Here is a 26,764-nt window from a genome sequence, read left to right on the forward strand (position 1 = left end):
GGTAATAAAGAAGATCGTGTTGTATTTTAAAGGCGCAGGTTCTTAAAAGTCCATTCAGGAATTATTTTTTTTCTCCTGGTATTAGCGTACCCATGCCCAGCACTGTATTGTGCATAGCCACGGTGGCATCAGGATCTGAGCCATATCCCAGGCTCACCTGAGTAAACACTGGTGAAGTTAAACTTCCTCCGCTTCCTTGCAGTTTGCATTGAAGCTTGTATAACTTACTGACTGTTTATATATTTTATCAATTGTCTATGTCAAACTTTCATACACAAATCAGAGAAAAACTTGCAAGCAACTAAAATTTTTAAAGCTAAAAGACACTACATATACTGTATAGCAAAATCAGATGGTTTTAAAATCCACCCTTGAAATAAGTGCGATTTATATTCATCTAAACAGTTCGGTATTCCAAGGGAACTTGGTGATAAACAGTTGTTAGTTACAGACATGAGTTCATAATTATGTTCTTTCTCTCTCGTTTAAGTTGTTCGAGTTCATGAATTTTTTGGCTGAGAATGTCATCTTCTGTTACATGGGACTTGCACTATTCACGTTTCAAAATCACATCTTCAATCCTCTTTTTATCTTTGGTGCATTTGTATCCTTTGCTTTAAAGTAATATATATATGTGTACATCTATATGTATTTTTAAAAAATATATATAAAGACTGTATGCTTTATGTGGAAAAAAAAAAGTCATCAAGCAAACTACTCAGTTCCTAAAATACTAAAAATCAATTTTTTGTCAAGTCCAAAGGCAATCATTTTTATTATGTATATCTCAATAACTGGTAAGCATGTGGTCTTTTGACAGCTTCTGTTTTGCAGATCTACTACAAGGCAAATAGCTTTAAATCAGCTGGGGGACTTTTGCCACTGGTTTACAAGTGGAGTGAAAAATTGGGGTGTGTATTGGGACACATCTGGGGGGACACGTGCAGGCACACAAAATCTTTTTGCCTGTTCAGAGCCAGAGCAGATCCACAAACTGTAGAGCTGCCTCCAGACAGATAAGTGTCATAGGCAGAACTACCTAAAACTACTTAAATTATATTAAGTCCTTAAAAAGCAAACAGTTCTGCTTTGTATTTGATATCTCTAGTGTACATGGAATGATTTACACCAACACGTGCCTAAGAGACTAGTAGGAAAAGAGTCTGTGTCTTTAGTTCAGCCATGGTTTCTCAACAAATCTGTTGCTTACTTGTACAGTGCTATCGATTCTTTTCACACTGACAATTCACACAATGATTTTTTTGGCTCAGAGCAGCAGCCCTTTGTTTATCACTTTTTGATGAACTGTAATAACTTTGAAAGTTGGGATCATACTGTTTACTTGCAGTATATATTATATCTAATTTCCAAATGAATAATAATAACTGCATCACAGCTCCCTTGGCTACAGGTTGGGTTAGATGGCAGAGAGGACCCCAAGCGCCTATTGCACCCCACCACCACCTGAGGCAAGAGCAATACTGTGTCCTGCACTCCTGGCATGGGACAGCAGGTGAAGGCCAGAGCAGCACTTGGACCCCAAATGGGGTTTGTGTTGCAGAGCACTGCAGGGACCTGGCTCCCTCCTTTCCTCTCACCAAGATCCCAACAGGGTTGCACTGGACGGCTGAGCACAGGGCACATGAAGCAACCACTGTATGTTCTCCCAAGTCCATAGGAGCTCTAAGCAGCTTTTGGACCAGCAGGTACGATACATCCAGACATTGCTACTCAAGTACTTAATCGATTCTATAGTCCACGGCGCGTCTCAGACTAAGAGTGCCATCATTGAGCCCTAAGAGTCACAACAAGAGGAGGACGGAACCTGCTAAAAGCATATACAAGGAGCTCTGGTTGCCTTTTTTTTTAATCTGGAATAGCCTCATATTTCTAATTAAGGCAACTTTTGTGATCATTCCAGAGACGAGTAATAAAGAACTCCTTTTGAAAAATGTCCAAGGAAAAAGGCAAAAAAAAAAAACCAAAAAAGCAGAGAGTGCTGGATATAGACAATATGAATTGTCAGGAAAGAAGAAAGTAATCATGTCCAAAGCACATTTATTCTTTGCAAATTGCTGCTCAAGGAGATAATGCCACCTCTGCAATTGATGACGGGCATTTTACAGAAGGACTGAAGATGAAGTCACGTGTGATACAAATGTGATGAATAAAAGTAGAGTGATTGAAGTGGGATATGTAATCATGAATATACAACCAGGATGTCTGGGGAAGACAATCTCCGCCACTGCACAGTTTTATAATGAAACTGGAACCAGAAGGATTTGATATGTAAAATATAAAGGAATATAATCTCAAATTCATCTTAATTACACTATGAAATAACTTTGGAAAAATACTGGGTTTAAGTTAACTGTTTTTGTCAGTAGTTCCTCCACCATTTTCCTCAACATCTTACATTTTAGGTGGCTGTTTTTGTAGCAAGAGCTTGCAACATATACCCACTTTCTTTCCTTTTGAATTTGGGTCGAAAACAAAAGATTGCCGGGAACTTTCAGCACATGATGATGTTTTCAGGTAAGTGCTATTCTGGTATTTCTCCTGTCCACACTAAACAACTTACAAAGATAGTCATCTATCGCTAGAAAAAGCCACATCTATTACAAAGTCTCTTCAAAGCTACTGAAGCCAATGTATTTGTTCTTACCAACTCTGCTGTGCTCTGCAGTTGTTTTAATTAACTTTTTGGAAACCTACCACCGGAGGCCAGTCTTTCAACGCCTTGTCCCCCATCTGTCTACAATTCCATGACAATTTGGGAATACCATGTTTTTATCTTTTGTTGTTCTTGAGGTACCTGTAATATACCTGAGAGTATGCTATGTAACAGCAAATAAATATCCAACTTTGAAGGTGTTAGTACTGATACTCAGATCAGACAGAACTTTCGCAATTCCTTTAACTTCAGGAACAGTTTTACTTAAAACATGAGACTAGGAGACTTTAATTCTACAGACCTTTTCATATGGATTCCAGCCTGATATTTGAGTACTTCATTTTTCAAATTCAGACTGTTTTTTTTTTTATTTTTTAATCTGGTTAACGTTGTAGAATTAAAAAAAAATATATATATCCAGGAGATGGAGCCATGTTCTACTCTGATTTGTGCATCATCCCCTGAACTGCCAAAATCTCAGCTGGATTCTGTATTTTTGGACTTGCACAAGCTAGAAATACCTCCACTTGACTTTCTGATGCTGGTTAGGAAAAACCTCACTTATAAGCTAAATGTATTTGTTTAGCAAAAGACAGAAACACAGATCCCCCAATGCCGTTTATGAAATAATTTTCTAAAATTAGAAAGTCAGCACTTTTTTCTTCATTTTTCTTTGTTTCTGTACAAAAACCTATTACAAATTTTTATAGATAAAAATTCTTGATTGACAGCCTTGATATACACTGATCTATTTAGCCAGATAACAAGTAAAACACAATGCACCACATTTCAGGCTTTCTCATCAGGAGTACTGCACATCAGGGTGCCTCATTTATGCCTACATAATTCCATCTCTCTAGAGAGCAACACAGTGGTTCATTTCTATATCCATTCAATCCTTCTGCTAAAAGCTGCCACTGAAAATGTCAGTTAATACCAGCTAGATTGCAGTGAGAGATGATGACATACATCCATTAGGAGCTGGCTTTCAGACCGCCTGCTCACCTACGATTGTTAGCCCTGTAAAATGTATATGTAGATCACTCTAGTGAAGCTAGCAGGTGGCCAACTAGACAACAGCGTGAAAAACGGCTCCATATCATTAGTTACCTAGTTTCTGGGCTCCATCTTTGCTTTTATTTTTCATCAAATAAAGAATTAAAAATCTTCCAAAATATACTTTATTCTTCAACTTTTCTGTCCTCTTTTTCTTCAGTCAGATTTCATTCTCTACAAAACTAAGAGCGAAAGTAGCCTGCAGCCAACAACTGAACATGAGAACTCACACATTAGCTTTCCAGTACAATCTGGCAGCTGAGAACTGAAAATAGTAGTATTGAAAACTTCTAAAATGTAAATATTAAAATACTCAGAAAAGTATTTTTAATTGTTTTCAAAGAAACACTGTATTTTGCAGAGAAAAATAACTTTACAACAATATGAAAAATAAGTAGCATCAGCTGCAAGTAAATCAATACACTGCCTCTCACACTGCCAGCAGCTTCACAAGTCACAGAACGCTTAGGATACGTGGATTTTCTGTGTAATTGCACTTTTTGATATGCACTAAGATTTGTGCGCAGTTACCAGTAACATTCTTATTTACTGATCATACTATATCTAGTGAAAAACAGAGAAGAGAATGACTGCCAGAAGAGAGACACATTTCTGATATGAGTAAACATGGCATGGAATTTGAATTTGGAGGAAGATGCTTATTGCCTACACAAGATCAGCAGCAAGATTCTGGTATAGCATCGGGTTTTAGCTGATCACGGGGAAAACTGGGCTTCACTCACAGCATCTCACACTAACATGTAGGAAACAACAAATTTGGGGCTAGCTTTGTTTTCAATCTTACCATTACCAAATGCGCTAAATATTTCCTGTTTTCTTTACTGAGTTTTGCTGCCATAATCACTATAAATATCAAAGTCTGAAAAAAGCAATTAGGTCAGGCAAATATATTGTTGATTAGCATTTGAGTATACCTTACTCTACGATGAATTCTACTGAAGCCATTAAGTTCTCCTTTTTGAGGAGTATTAATACATTTGAGAAAAGGTGGCAGAGTTGGGGCTTGGAAGCGGATTATGTAGCATTTTGATTTATTACATTCTTCATTTGCTTATGCCACTCCCCTAGCAACATATTACAGAGGGTGGATTCACTTTTACAACTATGTTTAATCATGATTCCTGGTAATATTTCATTGTACATCAGAAGTAGACTCGTCCTTGTATAATTAAGCCTGAGCTTCTCAAATTAAGTTCAGCATCAGCTAAAACGAGCAGGCCAGCAGTCTATTCTCATGTGAAAAAGAAATATTTTAATGTTGTAAATTAAAAAGGAACTATCACTACTCACTAGTGGACTATGCTGCATGAAAATACCTCACTTCAGTTCAGACCCTGCTATGATGCTTTTAAGTGAAAATAAAAGGGAAGGAAACTAGGGAAACTAAATAGATCCAGATGGACTTATTAATGGCAAGAACATGATTGATATTTAGGCTTCACTACCACACGACCAGGAAGGGACTATTTCACAGGTACAGTACTGCACCTTCCACTCTTATTCCAATATCTCTATTTACTTTTTACTGTGCTTTCCTCCTATGTAAGAGCAATCCGGAGGCTTGTGGGACACAGTGCTATAGGGGTGGTTGCTGTTAATGTAAGACATTACAGCAGCAGCGGAGTCTGAAAAGGGGGAACACAAATGCGGAAGAAAAACAAAAAAGAATATCTGTGCAGGCAGCTGTTGTGCAGGCATTTACTTTCACATACATGGTGGTGGGAAGTGTCAAAGTGAAACTTTCCAAGAAGATAGGTATGAAAAGAAACAGCTAAAGAGAAAAGAAAGCAAGAAAGAAAAGAGCAGAGATCTACAGTTGAAACCAAAACACCAGATCTACTGCCGTCAAAGGCTCTTCAGAGGCTTGGGTTCAGATACACATTTGTGTCTCTGTGTTTGTGGAGTGTGAGCAAAGGATGGATAATGACCCTAGAAACCACCTTTTCTATTCTGTGGGCCTCTGGAGCTTAACCCTTGGGGTGGTTTTCTTTGGAGGCCTGACACGTGAAAGAATATCTCTTAAAGGTAAATCCCTAATAGTGGGCATAGCTAGCAGAAAAATGTGGTAGGAAATCTGAGATAGAGCGCAAAGGACCAATGGATCACAACACAGATGTGGAGCTGCTGTCAGGAACAGAATCTCTGCTAATAGTTCATCAGAGCATTTTTCTTTTACCACACTACTCTCTCCAGCTGTAGCTGAGGTACCGATGTCCATAGGAGCCAACAGTTGCTCTTTGTTTGTGTTTTTCCCTGAGGTGTTACAGAAAACCTAACTTTCCTTATCTTCAGTCTATTTCATTATCTTACCATCCTCTGAGGTTGTTAAAATTCCCTTCCTTCACTTGTTTTGTTACCTGGTTACACCTCTTGTTACCTGTTGTGTTACACCTGTTAGTTTGATGTATATAGTAGTGTTCCGTGCCTATCATTGAGTCGTAATATTTCAGAAGTTATATTCACCTGCTTCCCACTGCTTTAGTTGGAAACAAATGCTTTGTTTGATTATTTATTTTACTTTAGACACAGTTTTAACTGAAACCGAATTAGATCTTATAGACCACGTTGAACTTTTCATAAATGAAAAATGTAGCGAAGGCATTCACTATTTCTCTAAACTGAAGAAATACCAAGTCTAGTGCTCAAGAAGTAGAGAGCCCTAATGGCATATTAATTAACAATTATTTTTTTATTATTCCCTCTTACAAAAAGAGGTGTTCTAGGCTTAACATTGCACATAGCATTGTGATGCAGTTGTGGAAAGCAGCATTGTTTTCCACCAAAATGTAGCCACAAATAATTTAAGCATTGCATCTGGGCTAGTCATCTAGATTAATGCTATAGTCACTGGAAAAAGACCATTTCAATAGTGGTTCATTCCCTCCTCAGATACATGTTTAAAATTAGTTGATATTTTTTTCCCCATGAGAAAAGAGTAAAGCATGCACATCCTTAGAGATGTCTTCTACGTAAAAGCAAAGTCAAGGACAAGCCCACTTGTTGACTGCAGTGTTATATTCATAAATGCAGAGGTTTTAAACCTGCTGCCACTGACCATTTTCAGCTGGTGTAACTACAGTCTGGTAATTCCATGCAGAAAGCATGGGTTCCTTGTGTTGTTCTTTGAGTAAACTGTCCATCTTCTATACCAAATAATTCACATTCTAGCTATGAAATCTTAAAGAGCTTTAGAGTTCTACTCCAAAAATAGCGGCTTTTTAGCAGTTGATTAAATGATTCTGCATATACCTTCAGTGCCTTACAAGAGGTTTAATAATTAGGTTTAATCTCTTGATACTTGCAAAGGACTTTTTGGATTCCGTGTGTGTTATACATGTGTAATGGCCTTGATGTCTACACTTATTTTGTGGATTTATTTTTTTTTAAAAAACAATAAAGTAAGTTTAAACAGATAAAGGAAAAGCATTGGAAAATACAGAGCATTATTTGTATTATGAATCCTGAGGGCTGGAGGCACTAGCGGGCTTTTTTCCCCCTTTTTAAAAATGTGTCACTCTGTGAGGATCTATTTAGCTTATTACAACCTATACAATTTTTAAACTCAGTTAGCTCTTTTTTCCACATCTGTAAGTCTTTGTTTATTCAGTCTCTGTAGGTGTATAATTTTACTATTATAATATTTCAAGTACACTAAGAGCTAAAAATCTATATTTATTCTGCATCCCCTTTTTAGATACTTAAAATCATCTTTTAAAAACCAGTCATTGTTCTTAACTCATAATTTTTATGACCTTTCTTAGCACACTAAAAGATTTTAAATACATTTAAAAGACATTTTCTATTGTTTCAAGCAAAAAATGGGTGGCCTATTTGGGTACAGATTTTAATGCCAACCCTCTTTCTCACTTCCACCTGGTTTCATGAGTAGTCCTCACTGAAATCAGTAAAACAACACAGGGAATAAATTTCTTTTTTAACTTGCAAAAAGTCCAGATTACTATTTAATTTGCAACTATTCAAAACAGAGAATTCAGTGGATGTAAAATAAACGTATGATAATTATGTGAATGTAAGAGTAGTTTCGTTGTCCACTTCTGCAAAGTTGCTTATACTTGCATCAAACAGACACCCTTTCAATTAGCACAATTCAGCATTTTATAACTATGATTGTGGTTGGAAAACTTCCTCTGCCCTTGGAACTGGGTTTGGGTTGAAAAGAGTAAACTTCTATTTCTCCATCACATTGAGTTCATCATTCTTGTCTTTTTCTTTTTTTTTTTCAGGTTTACGCGGTGCAATAGCATTTGCATTGGCAATTCGAGACACAGAATCCCAACCCAAACAAATGATGTTTACAACAACCCTGCTTATTGTGTTTTTCACAGTCTGGGTATTTGGTGGGGGCACAACACCAATGCTGACATGGCTTCAGATCAGGTTAGTGCTGACTTTACAGTATTTACTCTCTTTGGTGCATCAAAATAGAACGCAATCACTATGATCAATCACTACATTCCTACAGCTTTCTAAGGCTTATTTATGCTTTATAAAAGTTTTACAGAGGTATTTGTCTACCTGGTAGGGGCTCCAGATCACAAGGAACAGGTTCTTCCCAAGCTCGTTAGGGGCTTGGACATTGGTCAGATCCATCCCTGTTTCCTAAGAGTTTGTTTCACTGCTGTTTCCTTTGAAACACTGTGAATAAATGTTAGCGCTGTCCTCCTCACTGTTGAAGAAAGAGCAGATTTTCCCCTCATATAAACATGTGTATTCATTGCACAAATTTGTCATAAATAGCATATTTCTGATTGTAATGTGAATATACTAGAAAATGTACCTGCATTGGTGCATCATTCAGCCACTGATTTATTACTTATTGTTGTATAAATGTTCCTTAACTACATTATTTTTTAAATTACTCATAGTCACTTGTATTCACAGACAGCAATGAATGACAAGGGAGGTTAAATGAGAAAAGCGAGGGAAATAGGAAACTGGAATAAAGAGTATCTAATTTAAATGTAGTGTCCTGCTAAGCATGCTTTTTGAAACCCCTCTTTTAACAGTAAGTGTGTAATGCTGTTACTGAGTTCTGGTTACTTCAAAATCCATTTAGAACTGACTGCCACGATTCATAAGGTCCAAAGAAAAGTATCAAGACAGGCTTATAATTCACAATTCCTTATCATTTCTTCTATATATAGCATATGCTTTCCTTGTTTACAAAATGATGTCTAATTAACAAGCCAGAGTGTTGCTATAAAATACCAGCTGAAGATAACTAAACTGGAGCTTTAACAAAGAGCACAGATAAAAGCTTGCAGATAAAATAAGGACTATCATACAAGTGTATTGTATAAACATAAAATACAGGCATCCGTATGCAGCATGGGGGCTTTCTGTTTCTGTAACAGTTTGATTTCTTTTCATGACATCTCTCTTATGTCCCATAATGTCAATCAAGTTCATTACAGTTTCGATGGACTCCGCCACTCTCAGCCACCTTTCTGAGAATTGCAAGTTTTTCACTGTCAGTCAGCAATAGATCTGCTCTATGTGGGTGCAGAGGAATATTCTCATTAGATCTTGTGGACCAAATCAGTTTGAATTATTACAACAGGAGATTAAGAAATAATTTTGAGAACACAATAAGGGAAAAAGGAGGTGGGCATCAGTTACGTGTTTAGTCCAAGAATTTAGGTCACTAGATGCCTGTACTGGTCTAGCTCTTTAGGTTATTTTTAAATGAACATTGCCAAGTGCTTTCACTAATACAAGCAATTCAATTGGATAAAATGGCATTTCTTCTGCTACTTAGTACTACCCAGAGGTGGGAAGGCTTACAAGACCACAAGTGGGAGGCTGACTCTCCTGTTAACTATTTATACCATTCAATGCAAGCATGTCCTTCTTTCTTTACCCACCTGTACAATAGATTTTACCAAAGACACTAAAAGCAGAGAGTCATTATTCATCTGAAATGCTCATCTCTGGAGATCGCCTCTCAATCCCAGCAGATCTGCCAGGCAGATTTACCAGTCAAATAATTTGTTTTTGTAATTGGACTATAGATTTTCTTACAGGCTCACAATTCGCATTTAATTTCTTGACATCAAACATACAATTACAAATGTATCTCAAGGCTCTGATTTCTCTTTCTACTAAATACATATAGTAAATAGATTTAACTGTCTTTATAATGTATTACATCTCAATATGGAATTTTGACCTTAGCTACCAGCATTTGTTATTTTATTTTTAAGTAATTTTGCTAAGATATTGTGTTTAAAAGTGGTGGTAATTCATGCAACTTGATACCTGCACAGATTCTAGCAGACGAGTTTGCTGAGAGGGTTATGGGGCTGCTCCAAATGACACCACCTTGCTTTGTGTAATAGCCCCAGTATGCTTACAGCTGTGCCTGAATGGCAATTCTGAGCTGCATCTATACCCACTTTTTTTTAATATAAAATTAAAAGAAAGAGATTGTATTTTTCATGCTAGTTTGGAGGATTCAGTTCACAACGATGAGGGAAACTGTGATACGAGTACAAAAATTCTACAATTGTCTGTGGAGACCCATTGGAATGGGTTGGTGTATCATCAATTACAGAATGAAGGGGTGAAACCAGTGAAATGCTGCAACTATGTCTGTAAGTACAGAAGAGGAAGATTTGTCTCACACCAGCCCTTCAGCGTTCAATTGATGTGAACTTACATCAGTCACCATCCCAGGGCAGTTTGAAACCTGTGTGATTCCCCAGTGTTTTAGGGAAACAGATTTACCACCACTGTTCAGATTCAAAGCACCGTACTAGATCAGTTAACATAAACAAAAAGTTATTCACAATATCAAAATTAAGTACTTAGAGGAAATGAAAAATATATGAGTTTAAGTCACAGTGACTACACTTGATTTTCTTATGTAACCTACAAGTTGCTGTATAGTTAAACCTTCTCAGGAGAGAGGAACAGTCAAAAATACAGTGATCAAGCAAAAAACAGTTCAAAGCTGAGTGTGCTAGTTTTGCCAATTAACCATTTCATCATAAAATTATTATCTAGCAGGTAATGTATTTAATTGAACAGGAGGCGTTCAGAGGTTAATAAAGAGGAACATGTGATTTCTGAGACTATTTGGATTAATTGAATCTTATTCATATACATTTTCATTTATTCCCACTCTAGCTATGTGCAATAGGCTACAGTTCCTATTAGTAATTCAGGAGATGCAACTCTTAACTCCTCAAGGTTGATCAAGTTAGTCTTATCCTAGAGATAAGGGCTTGACTTTATATGCTACAGACCAATTTACCCACATTCTGGTTTTAAAACATAAGTAACTCTATCATCCATTAAGTTGAAGATGTGTAAAAATAACATAAATTACAAATAAATATTTACTATTTGCTCTACCATAATGTATCATAGTGTTAATCAAGGTAAAGGACAGTATTCAAGATTTGTACAGCCTTCTTATTGTGTATTATTGTCTATATATTATACTATGTCTCAATGATTTATTGCACTCTCCGTAATTTACATTGTGAAATTCTCATAATGGTGACCAATACTCCTCATATATCAACGGAGTATAAGGGAATAAAACAATGACAATTTTTTAAAGTAACAGTAGTAATAGTCTTCTGAAAAATCAATCTTAGTTTCCATAATAACTGGAATTTCCATAATCTTCCACCTCTCCTCACAGCAACAGCATCAGATATGCTATTCTTTTTTTTTTTTTCAGTTAAAATTCAACTTAATGTAATCTGTCACTCTATTTTTAGGGAAGAGATGAAGATGTGTCTTCAGAGATAACTAGCTTATTTATTGCAGGAGTATATATGGTTTATACAACACTTGCAAATTGTTGCCAAAATATAGGGTAAAATATATTATCAAAACTAACCATGTGCTACTGGAAAAGGCTCTATCTCCCATTTAATGCAGCAATATCACTCAACTATCTCACAAGGTTGCAGAGGCCAGCTGTGCTGAGAGGTTTTGTAAAAAGAAGCTTAAATGGATCCCAGGAGTTCACCCAAGTTTAGTAAGGTTCACAATTCTACATCCCTACATTTAACAAACAAATTATATTGAAACGTATGTTCCCACTTAAATCGTAGCTTATATCTAAAAAGGTTCTTAAAGCCTTGGAAATCCGACCTGCTAATGGCAGAATTTATGTCTACATGTCTCTATATGTAAAAATACAGTTTTAAAAGAAATCCATACCAATCACTCTCATCATTTTTTACTAGTATATTTACCCATACGGGGTATCCTTCAAAATGAGCCTTAAAATTCTTGGCAAAGTCTGAATATTTTCAAACTTTGTTCTAAAAGAACGAGACAAGCATTTTCAGAAATGTCTTATTTTAGCTGTCTCCTTTTTTAGATATCTTAAATTCTGAGTTTCAGGAAGTGTTGAGTGTTCCCTTTCTGAAAATCGGGTCTTATTTAAATGTTTGCAGTTGTCTGGCACAGTAACATAACATTTCTGAGCACAGAGGCATATGCTCAGTCAGTTACAGCGTTATATGTTGTCATTCTGAGAGCAGAATTGGTTGCACCACATTCTTAAATAATACATTATCTTTTGACTTATCTGAGGAGTTATAACTAGGAAAAAAATGCCTTTTCTCCTCATGTGAAAGAACTACAATATACTGCTCTTGGCAGACAATGAATAAACCTGCATCAGTATATGAGAATAATATCACGATACATCAACAGCAAAACAAAGATAGCCATTTAAGCATGAGTTTACGGTCAAATTGAAGTATTCAATAAATGCACCTTCAGAGAATGTTGAGTATTACCTTCTAATGCTTTTGGATATATCTCTCCATTCCCCATACTCTGATTAAAAATAGAGAGCTACATTTTACAGTAAATCTGCAATGAGAGGTTTGGGGATAAAGGATTCTCCTGAGAGACAGAGCAAAAATACAAAGCTGTTAATAAAACATGTCCTATAAAGGCATTGTGCTAGGTATTAGGTCCTGTTTGTTTATCATCACCTCCTGTCTAAATGTTTGTCTAGGGATTTCCAGACTTTTTATGAATCTCTTTGCAACAGTTCTTCAGGGAATAAGGAGATTTTTATTCTATATTCTAAATAAATACTAAGCAGCATTGAACAGTAACTTTTGAAACTGTGCCTATCTGGCTATTGCCTTTGGTATGTATTTTAGAAGCTGGCTATGTCTGCGTGCCTGGCTGCCCTTGAAAACATGACATCTGTAGTTCACCTAAAACTTCAGTTCCAAACCTCCTAACTTTCTCTACATACTCATGCCAGAGGCCTGGCATACCACATTTTTTGGAGATGATCAAGCTCAAGTTCTCAGCAGGAGCATCTCTTCATTGTACTCTTCCATGAGAAAGTACCAACCCAGGAAATGAAATTAATCAAAACAAACTATTTTTCTAATATTTGGCTATTGCCTTCCCTAAGTTGTAATTGACGCAAACTTTTGGATTCATTTCCAGAGGTTTCCCAGAGCTCTGCTTATTCTTTTCACTGTTCAGACTCCAGCTTTATAACTATTGACAGCTATTTCTCTTTGCTCATCTAAGCAAAACTAAACCTAAAATTGTCAGGGTTATACAATTCCAAAACTTTATTTCCATCAACGGAGCCTAAAGGTCTCTGATGGCGAAAAGCATCTGGTCATTCATTCCCACTACACTGGCATAAATACATTATAGTTTAATATAGTCAGTGATCTCTGAGAACACAAAACATAGAAATGTATCGAGTGTAAAAAATATAACCAAAAAAACAAACATAATGCACGTAAGAAGAATAAGAGGAGAGCATTCACATCCTATAAATTAAGATTCCTCAAGACCTGTTTGAAATAAGTACATAGCAAAGGGGATATCATCGCTGTGGAGACTCTTCTGTTTCATATGGGACACAATGCTGACTGACTAGGAGTAAAATAGGAGCAACATTGTTACAGCATGAAAAAAAAAAAATCTGCTATTTGCAAGGATCCTCCCATCCAGATCTACAGCCATGAAAGAAAGGAAAAATCATTTATAGATTACACATAGATATATGTCTGTCACTGATATGAAGCCACCAATGTCAAAAGGGTTGTCTCAAGAGTCCTTCATTTTTCATAAACTGAATCATTCAACCAACCCAAATATACACTCCTTGTAGGGGTTTACTTATATCTATTTTGATGGTAAATCTGCACTGAATAACACTGCCAGAATATAAAAACTCAGATTAAAAGTTGCAGAAAGAACTAATTGGAGGACTTCTTACCAACTGTCATAATATATTGCTAGTTTGACAAAGCAAATTTTTTAAAGAAACTTTTTAAAGTTTTATTTAGAGTTTTTGTTCTTCCACTTTTAGAAGTTCCACCATAAAACATGAACAGACCAGATTCTTTTGTGGGGGTTTCCTTGTGATATGGCTACAGCACTATTTTCTAAACAAAAAAGGAAAAAAAAACATTATAGTGCTGTATCCAAAAGGTTTTGAGAATCTGGCTTAGCTGTTAATGCTTTTGAAATAATGCCAACTATCTGACTGTATCACATCTGAACATAAAATTATAACATTATTCAGTGTTATGGTGTAAAAGTTGGAGATCAAAACACTGCTAACTCCTCAACTCCCACCTATTGCCATATTGCAAATGCACTGAATACAATAGGAAATAAGTGTTCAGCAGACGTCAGCACCCAAAAGTCATGAGCCGGCAGAATTCAATGTCACAGAGAATGCTAATATATCCCTTTACAATGAAAACGTTTCATGGATAATCTGTTCTTTCAAGAAGTCAAGATTTTGTTTCCTTCAGTTCAGTTACAACACTTTAATCCATTGCTCCAATATCTAAGGCTAAGGTAGTGTGTTTGTTTACAGAATATCGCATTAGGAACGCAGGTGGGCAGCAGGGCTAAATGCTGTGGCTTGACTGCCTGCAACTGTGGCTGTCTACAAAAAAATAATTGGTTGGTAGACACTAAGAATCTGTGTTTATCCCAGCCCTTTATCAACTGGTTATAGACTGCTGAGAGACAGAACTCTATTATAGAGCAACTGGAGTAACAACATGACCTTGGCCTGTATTATAGCACTACTATTTCAGTAACAAAAATATTCATTTCATTATTCCCAGACTCTATAGTAGTGTTCCCTGTGTTCAGCTGTGTTCAAAGAGATGCTACAGAAAGACAGTTCACAATGCCACAGTGGTAGAACTCGTCACTGCCAAGTGGGAAGCTTTGATCAGATTTGGTCTGTACTTTAAACTACCAAAGTTGTTCTTTCAACTTCCCAGAAGAGGCCCTTCAAATTAAAAAAGAAAAAGCAAAACCAAAAAACTAAACAATATTGTGGGCTTTGGAAAGAGTTCTGCCTTATCTAGAAAGGCAACAGTTGTGGTAAGAAATCTCAAGGGCTGAAATGGTGGTAAAAATATGACTGAGCCTCAGGGCTTCAGAACAGGGAGTGCTGAGCAGGAGCCTTCCTTTTCCACAGCCCAAGAACAAAGATTCACTTTAGATGAAAGGATGAACAGACTGGTTTAGACAAGGTGGATGGGGCTGCCCACATTACTATATTTTTCCAGTTATACAGAAAAATTGATACTACTTTATTTTTTTTTTATAATGACATATAAATCTTTCTAATCAAAAATCTACCTATTTCTGAGCTCTGCCAGAATTAAGTTCTGATTTGCCATCGTATGGCTGTACCATCTGTACCGTCTTCATTCACTCTCCTTTGTCAAATCAGTTATAACAGAAAATTATCTTCTTCAAGACCACAGCTATAGAAACCTGTATGAATGGGATCTATGGGAGAGGTGGTGATATAACTGCACTCCTATGTCACCCCATGCTTAATCCCACAACGTATGCCAAACAGAAGTCCTTGGACAATAACAAACTGGCTTAAAAGCAATCTATAGAAGACATAAGCAACGTTAAAACTCATGATTTTAATATCAGCCTCTATTTGCAGTATCTGCTGCACTGTGGATACAAGGCTAGAATTGTGTATTACTCAACACTGAACTGAGTGATAAAGCCATTACCAGAAACTGCGTATTTTCACCTTTAACTTAACCTTCCATCACTATCCACATTGGGGTTCTGCATCTTTACCTGATAATGAGGAACTTTTCAGATACCAAGGATGGACGCAACCTGCAATAGTCTGCTGCATGGGTAAAGGATACATAGCACTGGTCACTGGAATTTGGAGCTTTAAAAAGATGGTCAAACACAGCAAACTCAGGCAGAGGTCACACAAGTCTCTGCCTTCAGCCGACCCACAAGCATTTGCATATGCTTGACAAGCTCCTGCCCCAGGGCTTTATCAGCAAAATGTACTGGGCCCTTTATATTGTTTCCCAACAGGCGACTGAGCCAGCTCCTGAGACGCAATCTCTTACTCTAAATACAAGTAGTGAGAATCTTGAGACGCTTCTGTGTTAAAACTTTCAGAAGGATAAAGTAACTATTTCTTGTGAATTCCCAAAACTTAAGACAACTAATAGTAAGCCTTTACACTGTATTGTGAATTCCTGTAGTCAAAAGTAGCTTAGAAAAGTCAGGTACATTGAAATTCAATGGAGCTGAAGCTCCTGAGTCACTTTCAAAAGTTTGATTTAGACAGTTTCAAGTAACACTAAGTGGTGCAATGCCTTCTCTAATCTTACTGGGGTGAGACACAACTATGGCACTGGAAAGAATGGAGTCCTGGACTGACCCAGGCAAAGAGGCTGCAGTCAGCTGAGGCAAGGAGGCGTGATCCTGTTGACTAGTTCGGAAGAGGCTCATCAGAATATTGTACTTCATTGCTGAATTCTGCTCTGCTCATAATGAAGAGCATAAGATAGTACATCTCCTTACAGTCTAGTTATGAACTAGATTCATATAGGAGTTTGATCTCTACTGCTCCTCATTTATTCCCAAACTACATGGAAAGTTTACTCTGAGTAAATGCATCTTAGCTTTTCTTTTTCAGCCTCACATAGTGGCACAAGGATTATCCCTCCTGAAACATGGTTAGTCCTTGAGATACTCTGAATTCAACAGCCAAGAGCATGTGTTCGTATCTTCAGATGATTTGGAATTCAATACTTATAAATTATTATGAACCTTCTTAATTGTTTTGCTTGTATTCCTTTGAACACATTTTCTTTTCACCATTTGTCAAGAGGAAGGAAGGTCAGTTTAGAAAAGGAGGTTTAATTAAATGTTTTCTCCTGGCCTTGGCACATTCTCTCTTCTATAACCATATTCCTTTGGGTCATATTTCCTCTGGAGTCCTGGAAAACAATTTAGTGAAGGTGAAGGATCTGTGATTTACTATTGAAAACAGAATGTCAGCCTAAGTACCTTCAACTGCAATTTGCGAGTGACCACAACATAGAGACAAACAGCTCAATTAAAGGCAGTATGTTTTCATGTACTGTTATATCTCTGTGTACTTTGTACTGTTTATTATTTTGTTTTGGTTTTAGAATACTCATAATCAGTCTAACTGGTATTCCCTCTCAGTAACAGAAATAGCTCCAATAAACAAAGCTCTTTCTTTGTTTCCAGGGTCATATTCCCCTTTATCCAGAGTACAGTAAGTATTTTAAATCATGCTGCAATAAACACTCCTGTTGAGAGCACAATTTCAGCCAAGCCACTTCAGCTCACCGAGTTCCTTTTAACCCAGACAGACCTTCAACAGAGATCACACTGGAAACTCTTTTAAATCCTAAAAGAAATCCTCTGAAAACCAGAAACACCTGTAATTTAATGTAACAAGTCTAAGCATTAATGCTGCAGTTATTTTAAAATTACTACTGTCCTTAGTTGGCCAACTATCTGCACCTGTGAACATCTAAATGACAGCATTTTGCCTGGCATCTTTTACACTGATGATAGTTTGAACGCTCCTGCACTAACAAACACTAATTGCATATACATGAGAAACCATGTTGCTGACTCCCTAGGCTCTCCTCAGCATTAGGATATTACTGATTTATGTGCAGACTCTTAGGTCACAAAATCTGCATTCCTACTTAAAACATAAGCTTCACAATTGCAAAAAACACCTTGAAAATTATTCAAATAAAACTAACAAGAAGAGTTTGTGGGATTTCACAATCTGAAACAATGACTCAGAAAAGGCACCGTCCCACGATTATCAAAGGAGTGTTATCTTCAAGACACATAGCTTTGCTGATGAACCCCATCCTTGCTTCCATGCAGTGCTCCGGGTATTTTTGTGTCTTGCTGATGAACCCCATCCTTGCTTCCATGCAGTGCTCCGGGTATGACAGAAAAACAGTATTTCAGGGTTGACTTGGGTAGGAAACTGCATGGCTGACAGTCATTCTCTGTCCTTCAGTAGATAGGTAACAAGTGATCCAGGAAGACAGAGGAAAAGGCAGAGTTTTAGCTTCAGCCATAAGACATTTAGCCACTACAAATAACTATCAGCAATTTCAAGTTTGGTCAAGTACATTAGAGGTCATTGTGATTAAGCTTTTGAGTAATTTGCACAGTAATCTATTGATTACTTGGGACATGGGTCACAGAGAGCATACGATCAGATTCTGTTTTTTTCACTTAACTCCCTTTGATCTGCTGTAGTAGCATACACCAAAACATTGGTTTATTAGACATTTTTTTATTCAAAAATATTGCTAGATGTGATACTTTCCATTTGCCTGGTGGTCTTTGCAGGTATGTATAGCCGGAGCGTGTAGTAGTATCTACAAGAAATAGGAAATTATTGGGTGTTCCTGACCAAAAACATATGGGGGAAATGCAATCTGCTTCAAAGCCTGAGATGTTCAGCATCACACATAAAATTATCTGTGAGCAAAGAAAACTCTTCTTGGGGCACACCCACACTGAAAGGGTTAATATAATAGCTGCTTTATAATAGCAGCTAGGGCACGATTATAGCACGAAATGCTATAAATCAAGAAGCGGTATGAAATTGGACATTAAATGTATTGGATGTTATTATAAAAAAGAGAAATTGGATAATTTCCTTTCATTTCTATCTGAAAATGAGAAATCGTCCAGGTAATGAATCGCAGTGATCTGGTGAAATGCCTATCATTTATTTGCAAGGTACTCTTCTGCTAAGATAAGGCATGCGTTTGATCTCTCAGAGTTATTCACCATAGCATTTTACCTGAATGATACTAAACAAGGTTTATAAACATTTGTGCTGCAATAGTCCTTGATAACAAAGTAAAAAGACCAAAATACAGAGGACTTGCACTTTCTGACTCCGACTGTGAAAGGCAGCCCTGGGAAGCTGTTGAATGGGAGATTTTGGATTGCAATTGTGACTTATACATGACATGTAACTGACTCCTGCTGTCAACTCTGTTGGTCTTTATTGGCCAGAGGGCTCTAATTTTGGGCACAGTCTCCTAACATGGCAGACAGTTAAAATCCACCCCACATACCTTGTATTTCTAGCTCTACGTGGCTACTGAAAACAGAAAAGGAAGGAAGAAATGAAAGGGACACTTTTATTGCTACAGTATTTGGTACAGGAGAGAGAGAAAATTACACAGCAATAAGAAAGATTCATGCCTTTCAGTTTACTAGGAATAAGTGATAGGATGAATTTTCCACATGCCAAAACCCCAGAATATGTTACAGCTATTTCCAGAAAATTGTAAATAGATTTATAGCTTCCAGCAGCTATTGTGTCAATTAAAATACTTGTTTTATTATCATTTAAAATACTGTTGCTTTGGTGCATCAGAGTATGCAAAAAAATTTTTTTTCATTTAATGCAATCATTTTTTTCTTCCATTAAAATGTATCTCCCTGTCATACAGAAGGTAGCTGCTGTGCAGCAGTCAACATGATGAAGTTGTTAAAACTACAAATAAGGAAACAACAAACAAAACCAAACCTATCTGGAAATACTGGTAGGGAATTTCTTAATTAATTATCTGGGACTTTAGGACAAAACTAATGATTTAGTACTTTCTACCAAAATGCACCAAATTAATTTGGACCACTATATCTGACTAGTCCTCCAAAATTAAATTGGTACAAGCATAACCCAGTTGACTTCAAGTACGTGCCAAAACTGTGTTTTGAGCATAAATGGAAGGTAGAGAAAAGTAATTTGAGCCTTTAAAAGTTTGATATAAATATGTGGTACAAAATACTGGCTCTAGAAAAAATAACAATCACATTTACTGAGATGAATCTTGTATCCCTGCTTTGTAGGTATTGACCAAGATACCTCTTACTCTCTCCATTATTGATCACGTACTGTTGCTTTTTGCAAAATAATTGCTGTGGAAGCTCACTGAACTTTCACATTTTAAGAACTGTGTAGTACTGTCAGCTGGCCCAGAAAATAGAAGAGTATGAAATTAGTATGTTCTTCACATTTGTTAGTTTGCTTAATTTCCAAAGGATGTATGTTGATTCTTCTCCCATTCTGCTTGACAAAGAATATTGGAATTTCTTCAGAAATAAAATATGGGATGAATGTTTCATTTTGAAGGGATGAGTTTTCATTTCATTTTGACTTAAAACATCATTCCAGTCTGGAAAAAACAAAATTTCTCAGTCTTTCTCAATTTTTTTTTTTAAGCTTTCCTGTGGTTTTCCTTTCTACTATCAAGTATTTCACAAGCACAAGAATATTTAATTCCATTTTTAAACTATACATGAACTGTAGAAAAAAACCCAAAACATATCTTTGCCTTTCAACAAGAAAAATGATGCTAACGGGGAGGAGAATTAGGCCTTAATGGTCATACGTATATGAGCTGTGATATAAATCGTCTTGTAAATCTAAACAAATCAAAGCAAGCATTGGTGTACTGGGGTTTGCAGAGTGACAACTTAGTGACAGAAGAGAACTGTATGACTTCAACTTTCCTGAAAATTTAAACTCTTATGAAACATTCATCTGGAAAGTCTTAACTTTCTGTTCTTTTTTAAAACGTAGAGTAGAAGGAAAGCTCTGGCACCCTTGATAACAAACCTATCGAATCGTTCCAGAATTAGCTGAATGTGAAAGGTTAATTAAAGTAGATATTAAATAACCTAGGCTCTGTATAGCAGTATGGGCTTTTAGCATTTAGTAAACACCTAATTATACTATAATACAGGCTTTTTATAGTGAATTATCAGTGCAGCAACGGCCCAACAGTGATTTGCTAGTCAGTATGAGATTTAAATGAGAAAAGTACCTCTTATCTCAGCAAGAAGTAATTGATTTCAATACACTTAAAATATATTATCAGTTTCTGTATTTTTACTTCTATGAGATACACCATTTTGTTATGTAATGAAAAATAATATATAAAGGAATCTTGAAATTGTACATAAAATTCTGTTTTTATAAATCCAAGGTATTTTCTATGTAAATAGGTAAATAGAACAGTTGTTTATATAAATGTTTATATATAAAGTATTTTTTATGTAAAATATCCAAAACAACAATCCTAAACCCCCCTGCTTTGCTAAACTAATCTTACAAGTAGAGAAGGCACGATCCGCTGTGACCTTGAAATTCCCAGGTGCCTTTGCTACTCCCTTACCCCTGTGCATTATGGCTGGTCAGGAATCCCACAGTCCGTTGGGGTTTCTGTGTGAATCTCCTGAGCCTTGATCCGTCCCTGACACTTTCTAATCTCCACCCAAAGGGATTCCTGCTGCGGCAGCCTCTGTTTTCATTTCAGACGCAGGAGAAGAGGCTCAGTTCTCCCTCTTCCCTGCTACACCCCATCAACCAGTGGTATGGACCTGATGGTTTCCTTCCTCTGCTTTGTTTGATTCACACATATTTCTTCCACCTTTCTAGAGGAATTCTAGCCCAAATCTCACCAGTTCTGTGCATGTTTGTGTAAGTATCCATAAGATGAGGAAAACAGAGAAGGCAGAAAATAATTGTAATTAACTGAAACAGAACACCAGATAAAATTATTCTGTAGACTAGTGGTTAATGTGTTCACTAGGAAAGTTCCAAGTAAGTGCCTCTGTTTTATGTAAAATGAATCATCAAGTAAAATACAGTATTTTTCTGTGTAGTAAAGATCTGAATCCAGTACCCCATTCAGTAGTCTACAGAATGCTCACGTTTTCTGACCCAGTGACCCTTAAAATATTTGAATTTACTCAAGATCAAGCTTTTAAAAAAAGATCAAAAATCTTTATTTTTTCCTCCTGAAATCAGGGGGACTACACTGTATCCCATCGTTCTGACTGTCCTATTAATCTGAAGACCTTGGGCTTTGTGTGACTTGCTCCCATTTTAAATGGGCACAACTTGGGTTCCTCAGTTCCTTTTGAACTGATGCTTGAGTGTAGCTTTACATTACACTGTTTCTGAAAGTATTAAGAAAATTTCTTAATAAAATTAGCCCATAAAATGAGTTGCCAAATGCGGTTCAATTGCCATGTCATAGTTCACTGACGGGAAAGGTAGCATTATTTTCTTCTATCACATCTTCAGAAACACTATTGCAATGTTTCATATAGATAAGTAATAAAATCATCCATTTGGCCAAATTAATTCCAAAAGATAGCCTACAGCCTAGATCCTTTCTTATTTATACTCAATGCAATACTGGAAAAAGAAACATTGTATTGGATTCTCTGTCAGAGCATTTCTTCGTATTGCCCTATCACTTTGAAATCCGAGTCATAACGGCTGAGTGCCATTTTGCTATCACTTACATTGAAAATCTGAATTATAAACAAGTGACAAGTTCTCCAATTTAGATTAAGTAAATGTCACAGCTTTCAATCCAATTTATTACATATACCTCAACTTGCACTACACTTACGTAAGAGAAAGAAGATACATGCCCCAGAAAGGAACAGTGATACATTTAAAATGTAAAATTAATTAATCTTTTCTGAGTTTCGTGGTGTCTCTTGCCTTCTCAGTTTTGTCTTTTAGATAGCAAGCTCCATGGGGTATTTTCTATCACAGTGAGTTGTATGAAGCTAGAGACTGTCAGCAATCTTTCTAACAAAAAACTACACAAAATCCTTCTTAAAAAGCCTGATTTATTGATGATTTTGTCAATAAGCGTTCTTTCTCAACAAGAGGAAAAGTTGTAAAGTTGTATTTTATAAGGTGCTTTAAAAATTAAAACCACTTTTGTGGTTAACATCTCAACTCTTGTATATATATATGCGCTGTGGATCCAAATGTTATACCTCGAACACAAGGCAAATGCTTTAGATTTAAGAAGTACTCTCTTGCAGTATTTACTGATTCATTAGGGTGCAGGGCATGTGGAGTTTTAAGCATCAGACTTGCCTTTCAGCTATTAAGGTTTCTTGCTCTGTTTGATAAGGCAGGAACCTGGAGCCAATGTCAAAGTATCACATATTTATGAATACACCAACAGAACTATCACATGCGCCTGAAGTCACTGGCCACAGAGAATTACTTAGAGCCCCAGGGAAGCCGAGTGGCAACAGATGAATGGGGACAGATCCTCGGCTGGTGCAGGTTGTCATAATAACATTCATTTCTTTTCTTGGCCGGTAGGCAGAAGTATAATATGCTTTGGGGATGCCCAATTGAGGCAATTTCTCACTCTTTTTTCTCACTTTGCCTCTTCATTATCTCACTCAAGCTACTGCTTTCATTGTCAGCACTGCCTAAATTCAGATGTTGGCTCATAGTTGCTACATACAATAGTTTATTCTTATTTTTACAAGAAGGCAGAATCGCAGTGGGAATGGAGTCCCTTTCTTCACCATAATGCAGCAAACACCTCCCAACACACTGCTAAGCAACACAAGCAGAAATAAAACTGAATCTTTATAGCACACTCCCTATCTCCTCCTCCCAGCACTCCTTTTCCTCTCCACTCATTTTAAATGGCAGCCAACTTCAGACGGGTGCTTCAGGCTTTATGCTCAAGCTGTATATGGTTATAAGAAGAAAAAAAATAAAAAAAAACCTAGAAGCTTTGAAGAGTGTCTCCAAATGCTCTTATAAAAAGATAAAGGCTTTAATTAATTAAAATGAAAGTGCTTTATCAACCTTAACTACAGTGTCACTGTTAATAAATGCTATTCAACAAGGGGGTGACTAACCCTCCTCTTGGGTGCTCATAAAAGGCTTACAAGAACTGGTACAGGCAGCATTAAAATCTCAAAACAGCACATTTTTAGGAGAGAGCCCCCAGCAAATCAGAGAAGAATTAAAAACAAACAAAAAAAAATATTAGGACATTTTGGATTTGAGATGGATGGAATTAGAAGAATCAAGAGGTTTATAGCCACAGCTGAGTTGCTGACCCAAGAGGAAAAAGCAACTGTTGACATTTGAAGCCTTCACTTCCCCAGAATAAGAATTTGCAAATGCAAAATCAGTGTCTGATATTTCCTAAATTCTTCTGAATACGACATGACATAATACAAATGTATGTATATAAGTTGAATTTCACCTGTGTTAGGGCACCAGACCTGAGCTTCTGGATCATTTACATTCCACTGAAGTTCTTATTCTTGCCAGATGAATGAACTTATTACCAAGTCATGCATATTTAAAAATGTGAGACTACTAAATTCAAGAGTGAAAAACCAAGCCTAACATTTTTATCTATTGTACTTTCTGAACCCTGGAAAAGGGACTTTACGTACTGTGAAATAAAAACAGTTCCTATAGTCCTAGATAAATACAGCAACTACAAGTAAAACAACTCCTGCAAACCAAAAAGGAAAAAAAAAATCCACAAAAGCCCCCCACCTGAATAACATACTATCAGACCTATACGCTGCCCAATGATCTCTGTGCGACTCGCAGAACTTATACTATCATGGAAGGCATCTGGTCCAAATTTACCAGCTGCACTGGAAAGTATTTTTTCCTTCTGGAAGCCTTGTAATAGAGACTCAATCTGCGAGCGTGCACACATGCACATTTATAGCAATAATGGGGTTTGCATTGTCTAGCATTGTAAACAGTGTGACTACAGAGCAGTATCTATTTTGGAGACAGTAGATTTTTATATGAAAGCCTAAATATTATTTGAAACAGCCATGTGAGATCTAAATGCATTGCCTGAAACTGGAAAAGATGGCCAAGTTTCTGAAGGAAGGATTATATTGCAAAAGAAAATTTAAAATTAATGGAAATCTAGACCGTCTAAACTAAAAAGTGCAATTATGAGACCAAGATTAAAGTGGAATAAAACATGAATTAAAAACAACATGGAATGAGATAAACACTCGTGATGATGAAGGGGAGCATACTTTTCTAGCAGTCCGATAGAGCCACTCTCTGTCAAAAATACTATTACACTGTAATTGATATTTACTATATCAGGAGTGTATGTAATCTTAGTAGGTTTGGGTTTTTTTAATGGTAGAATAGCAAAATTAAATAAAATTGCTGACTTCTCAAGCCATTTTTTTATACTTTGTTGTTGAGAAGCAAAGTGTTGTAAAAGAAATGAAAAGCTAAATTTTCCATTTAGCAGTATTTTAGAACATTGTCTTCACAAATGACATTACTGTATATCCTGCTGTATTTAAAGTGGCTTTAAAGAGCATTTCAACATGAATGTGCAGAGGTGTTTCTCTGCCATTAGAACTGAAAGGGTAATAACGGTTGACACTGCACATATCAGACAATGAAAATTTAGACAAAACTCTTCCATTGCAGTACATAGCATTTTACTTGATCCAAGACTTTTCCCCAGGTTCTTCCTTTATAAAGCTTGATTTGTAATGTCAAATGTAAAAAGAAGGTGAATGCCCAGAGCTGGCAAAATTTAATGAGTGTGCATTTGATCTAAAAACTAATAACTAAAATAAAGATAAAATTAAAGCAGTATTTAATTTCGTAGCAGGGTTCTTTCTATATTTGTATGACTAAATTACAGCTGAGCACTCTCTGTCCTACAATATTTACTTCTAGACGAGGAAACATGAAAAAATCCATCCAGTGCTTACTCAGATTATCAACCGCAGTGTGTCTGTGTATGAATGTGGTGACATCAGCTTTAAAGGCCATTGTGCTGCACGGTTAAGACCATTTTAAAATCCAGAAATTCCATGTTGATTTACCCTTTGATAAAACAATTGTACAGCATATCTTTCAAGGTATATTCTTCAATATATGATATATCTGTTTTATGCAGCTTTGGCTCAATCAATCCATACAAGTCCTTACTATAATTTCCTGCCATTCGGAGTATTTCAGACAGAACTTAAGTGAACATATTTGAAATCATGAATTAAATATGAACTTAAGCAATGCAGCTGATTTCCACAGCTTGTGAAAAGAGCAGCCTAAATGGAAATATCAGTGACAGCTTTAATGCAAGGTACCTTGTCACTAGTTCTCAGTGGCAAAGCCAGTGGCATTTACTCAGTGTGTTTTGACTGTAGCATACATTTAGCTTGACCAGCATCGCTCCTCACTTGCCATGGCTATACACAGAGCCTCTCCCAGAACCAGCTTTTATGTATAAATTTCAAATGCTGATGCAAAAGATGAAGTGCATGATATGTTTTTCCCCATGCTGTGAGCCCAGGGAACTTAGAGTTGGTCATCTCATTATTTAGACTAATGCCTCAGGAGCATTTAATGTTTTACTTTGTGTTAATCACATTAGCAATAATATAATGCATCTACAATGGCCTGGGCTTCTTTCCAAAGCTGTGCTGTTTATGTTCAAGGAAAATAAAGGGACAGACACCTAAAGCGATTCAGAGAACAAACATTTTACTGCTCTAAAAATCATTGACATAATTCACTGGAGGAAAGTGTTATTTCTAAGCCAAGAATTAACTAGCCTCATCTGTAGGAAATTGTCAAAATACATCTCAGCACATTTTCTTTTCCTCATACAGATCTTTTGTAAAATCAGTTCTCATTTTTCCTGGCTGCCAAAGCTCATTAGTAGTCTAAGTAAGATGCCAACAAAATGGCCTAATTCCTGACTCTTTTTTTTTTTTTTTTTTTTTTTTTTAAATATTGTAAGAAAAAAAAAAAAAAAAAAAAAAAAAAAAAAAAAAAAAAGTTCTAGGAAAAATATTAAACCC

At 36.4% G+C, this 26,764-nt stretch overlaps 1 protein-coding gene across 1 annotated transcript in view; it reads left to right on the top strand.

Annotated features, from left to right (window-relative positions):
- Positions 1–26,764, top strand: part of SLC9A9 (solute carrier family 9, subfamily A (NHE9, cation proton antiporter 9), member 9) — a 204,536-nt gene that overhangs the window by 109,680 nt on the left and 68,092 nt on the right. The window contains exons 10-12 of the mRNA XM_014951813.1: positions 491–604; positions 2,424–2,535; positions 7,996–8,149. Of these exons, the coding sequence (XP_014807299.1) occupies positions 491–604; positions 2,424–2,535; positions 7,996–8,149 (380 nt within the window). The remainder of the gene's footprint in view (positions 1–490; positions 605–2,423; positions 2,536–7,995; positions 8,150–26,764) is intronic.

Source organism: Calidris pugnax, unplaced genomic scaffold (genome assembly GCF_001431845.1).
Source record: "Calidris pugnax isolate Ruff unplaced genomic scaffold, ASM143184v1 scaffold197, whole genome shotgun sequence".
In the NCBI taxonomy this organism is placed as follows: Eukaryota; Metazoa; Chordata; class Aves; order Charadriiformes; family Scolopacidae; genus Calidris; species Calidris pugnax.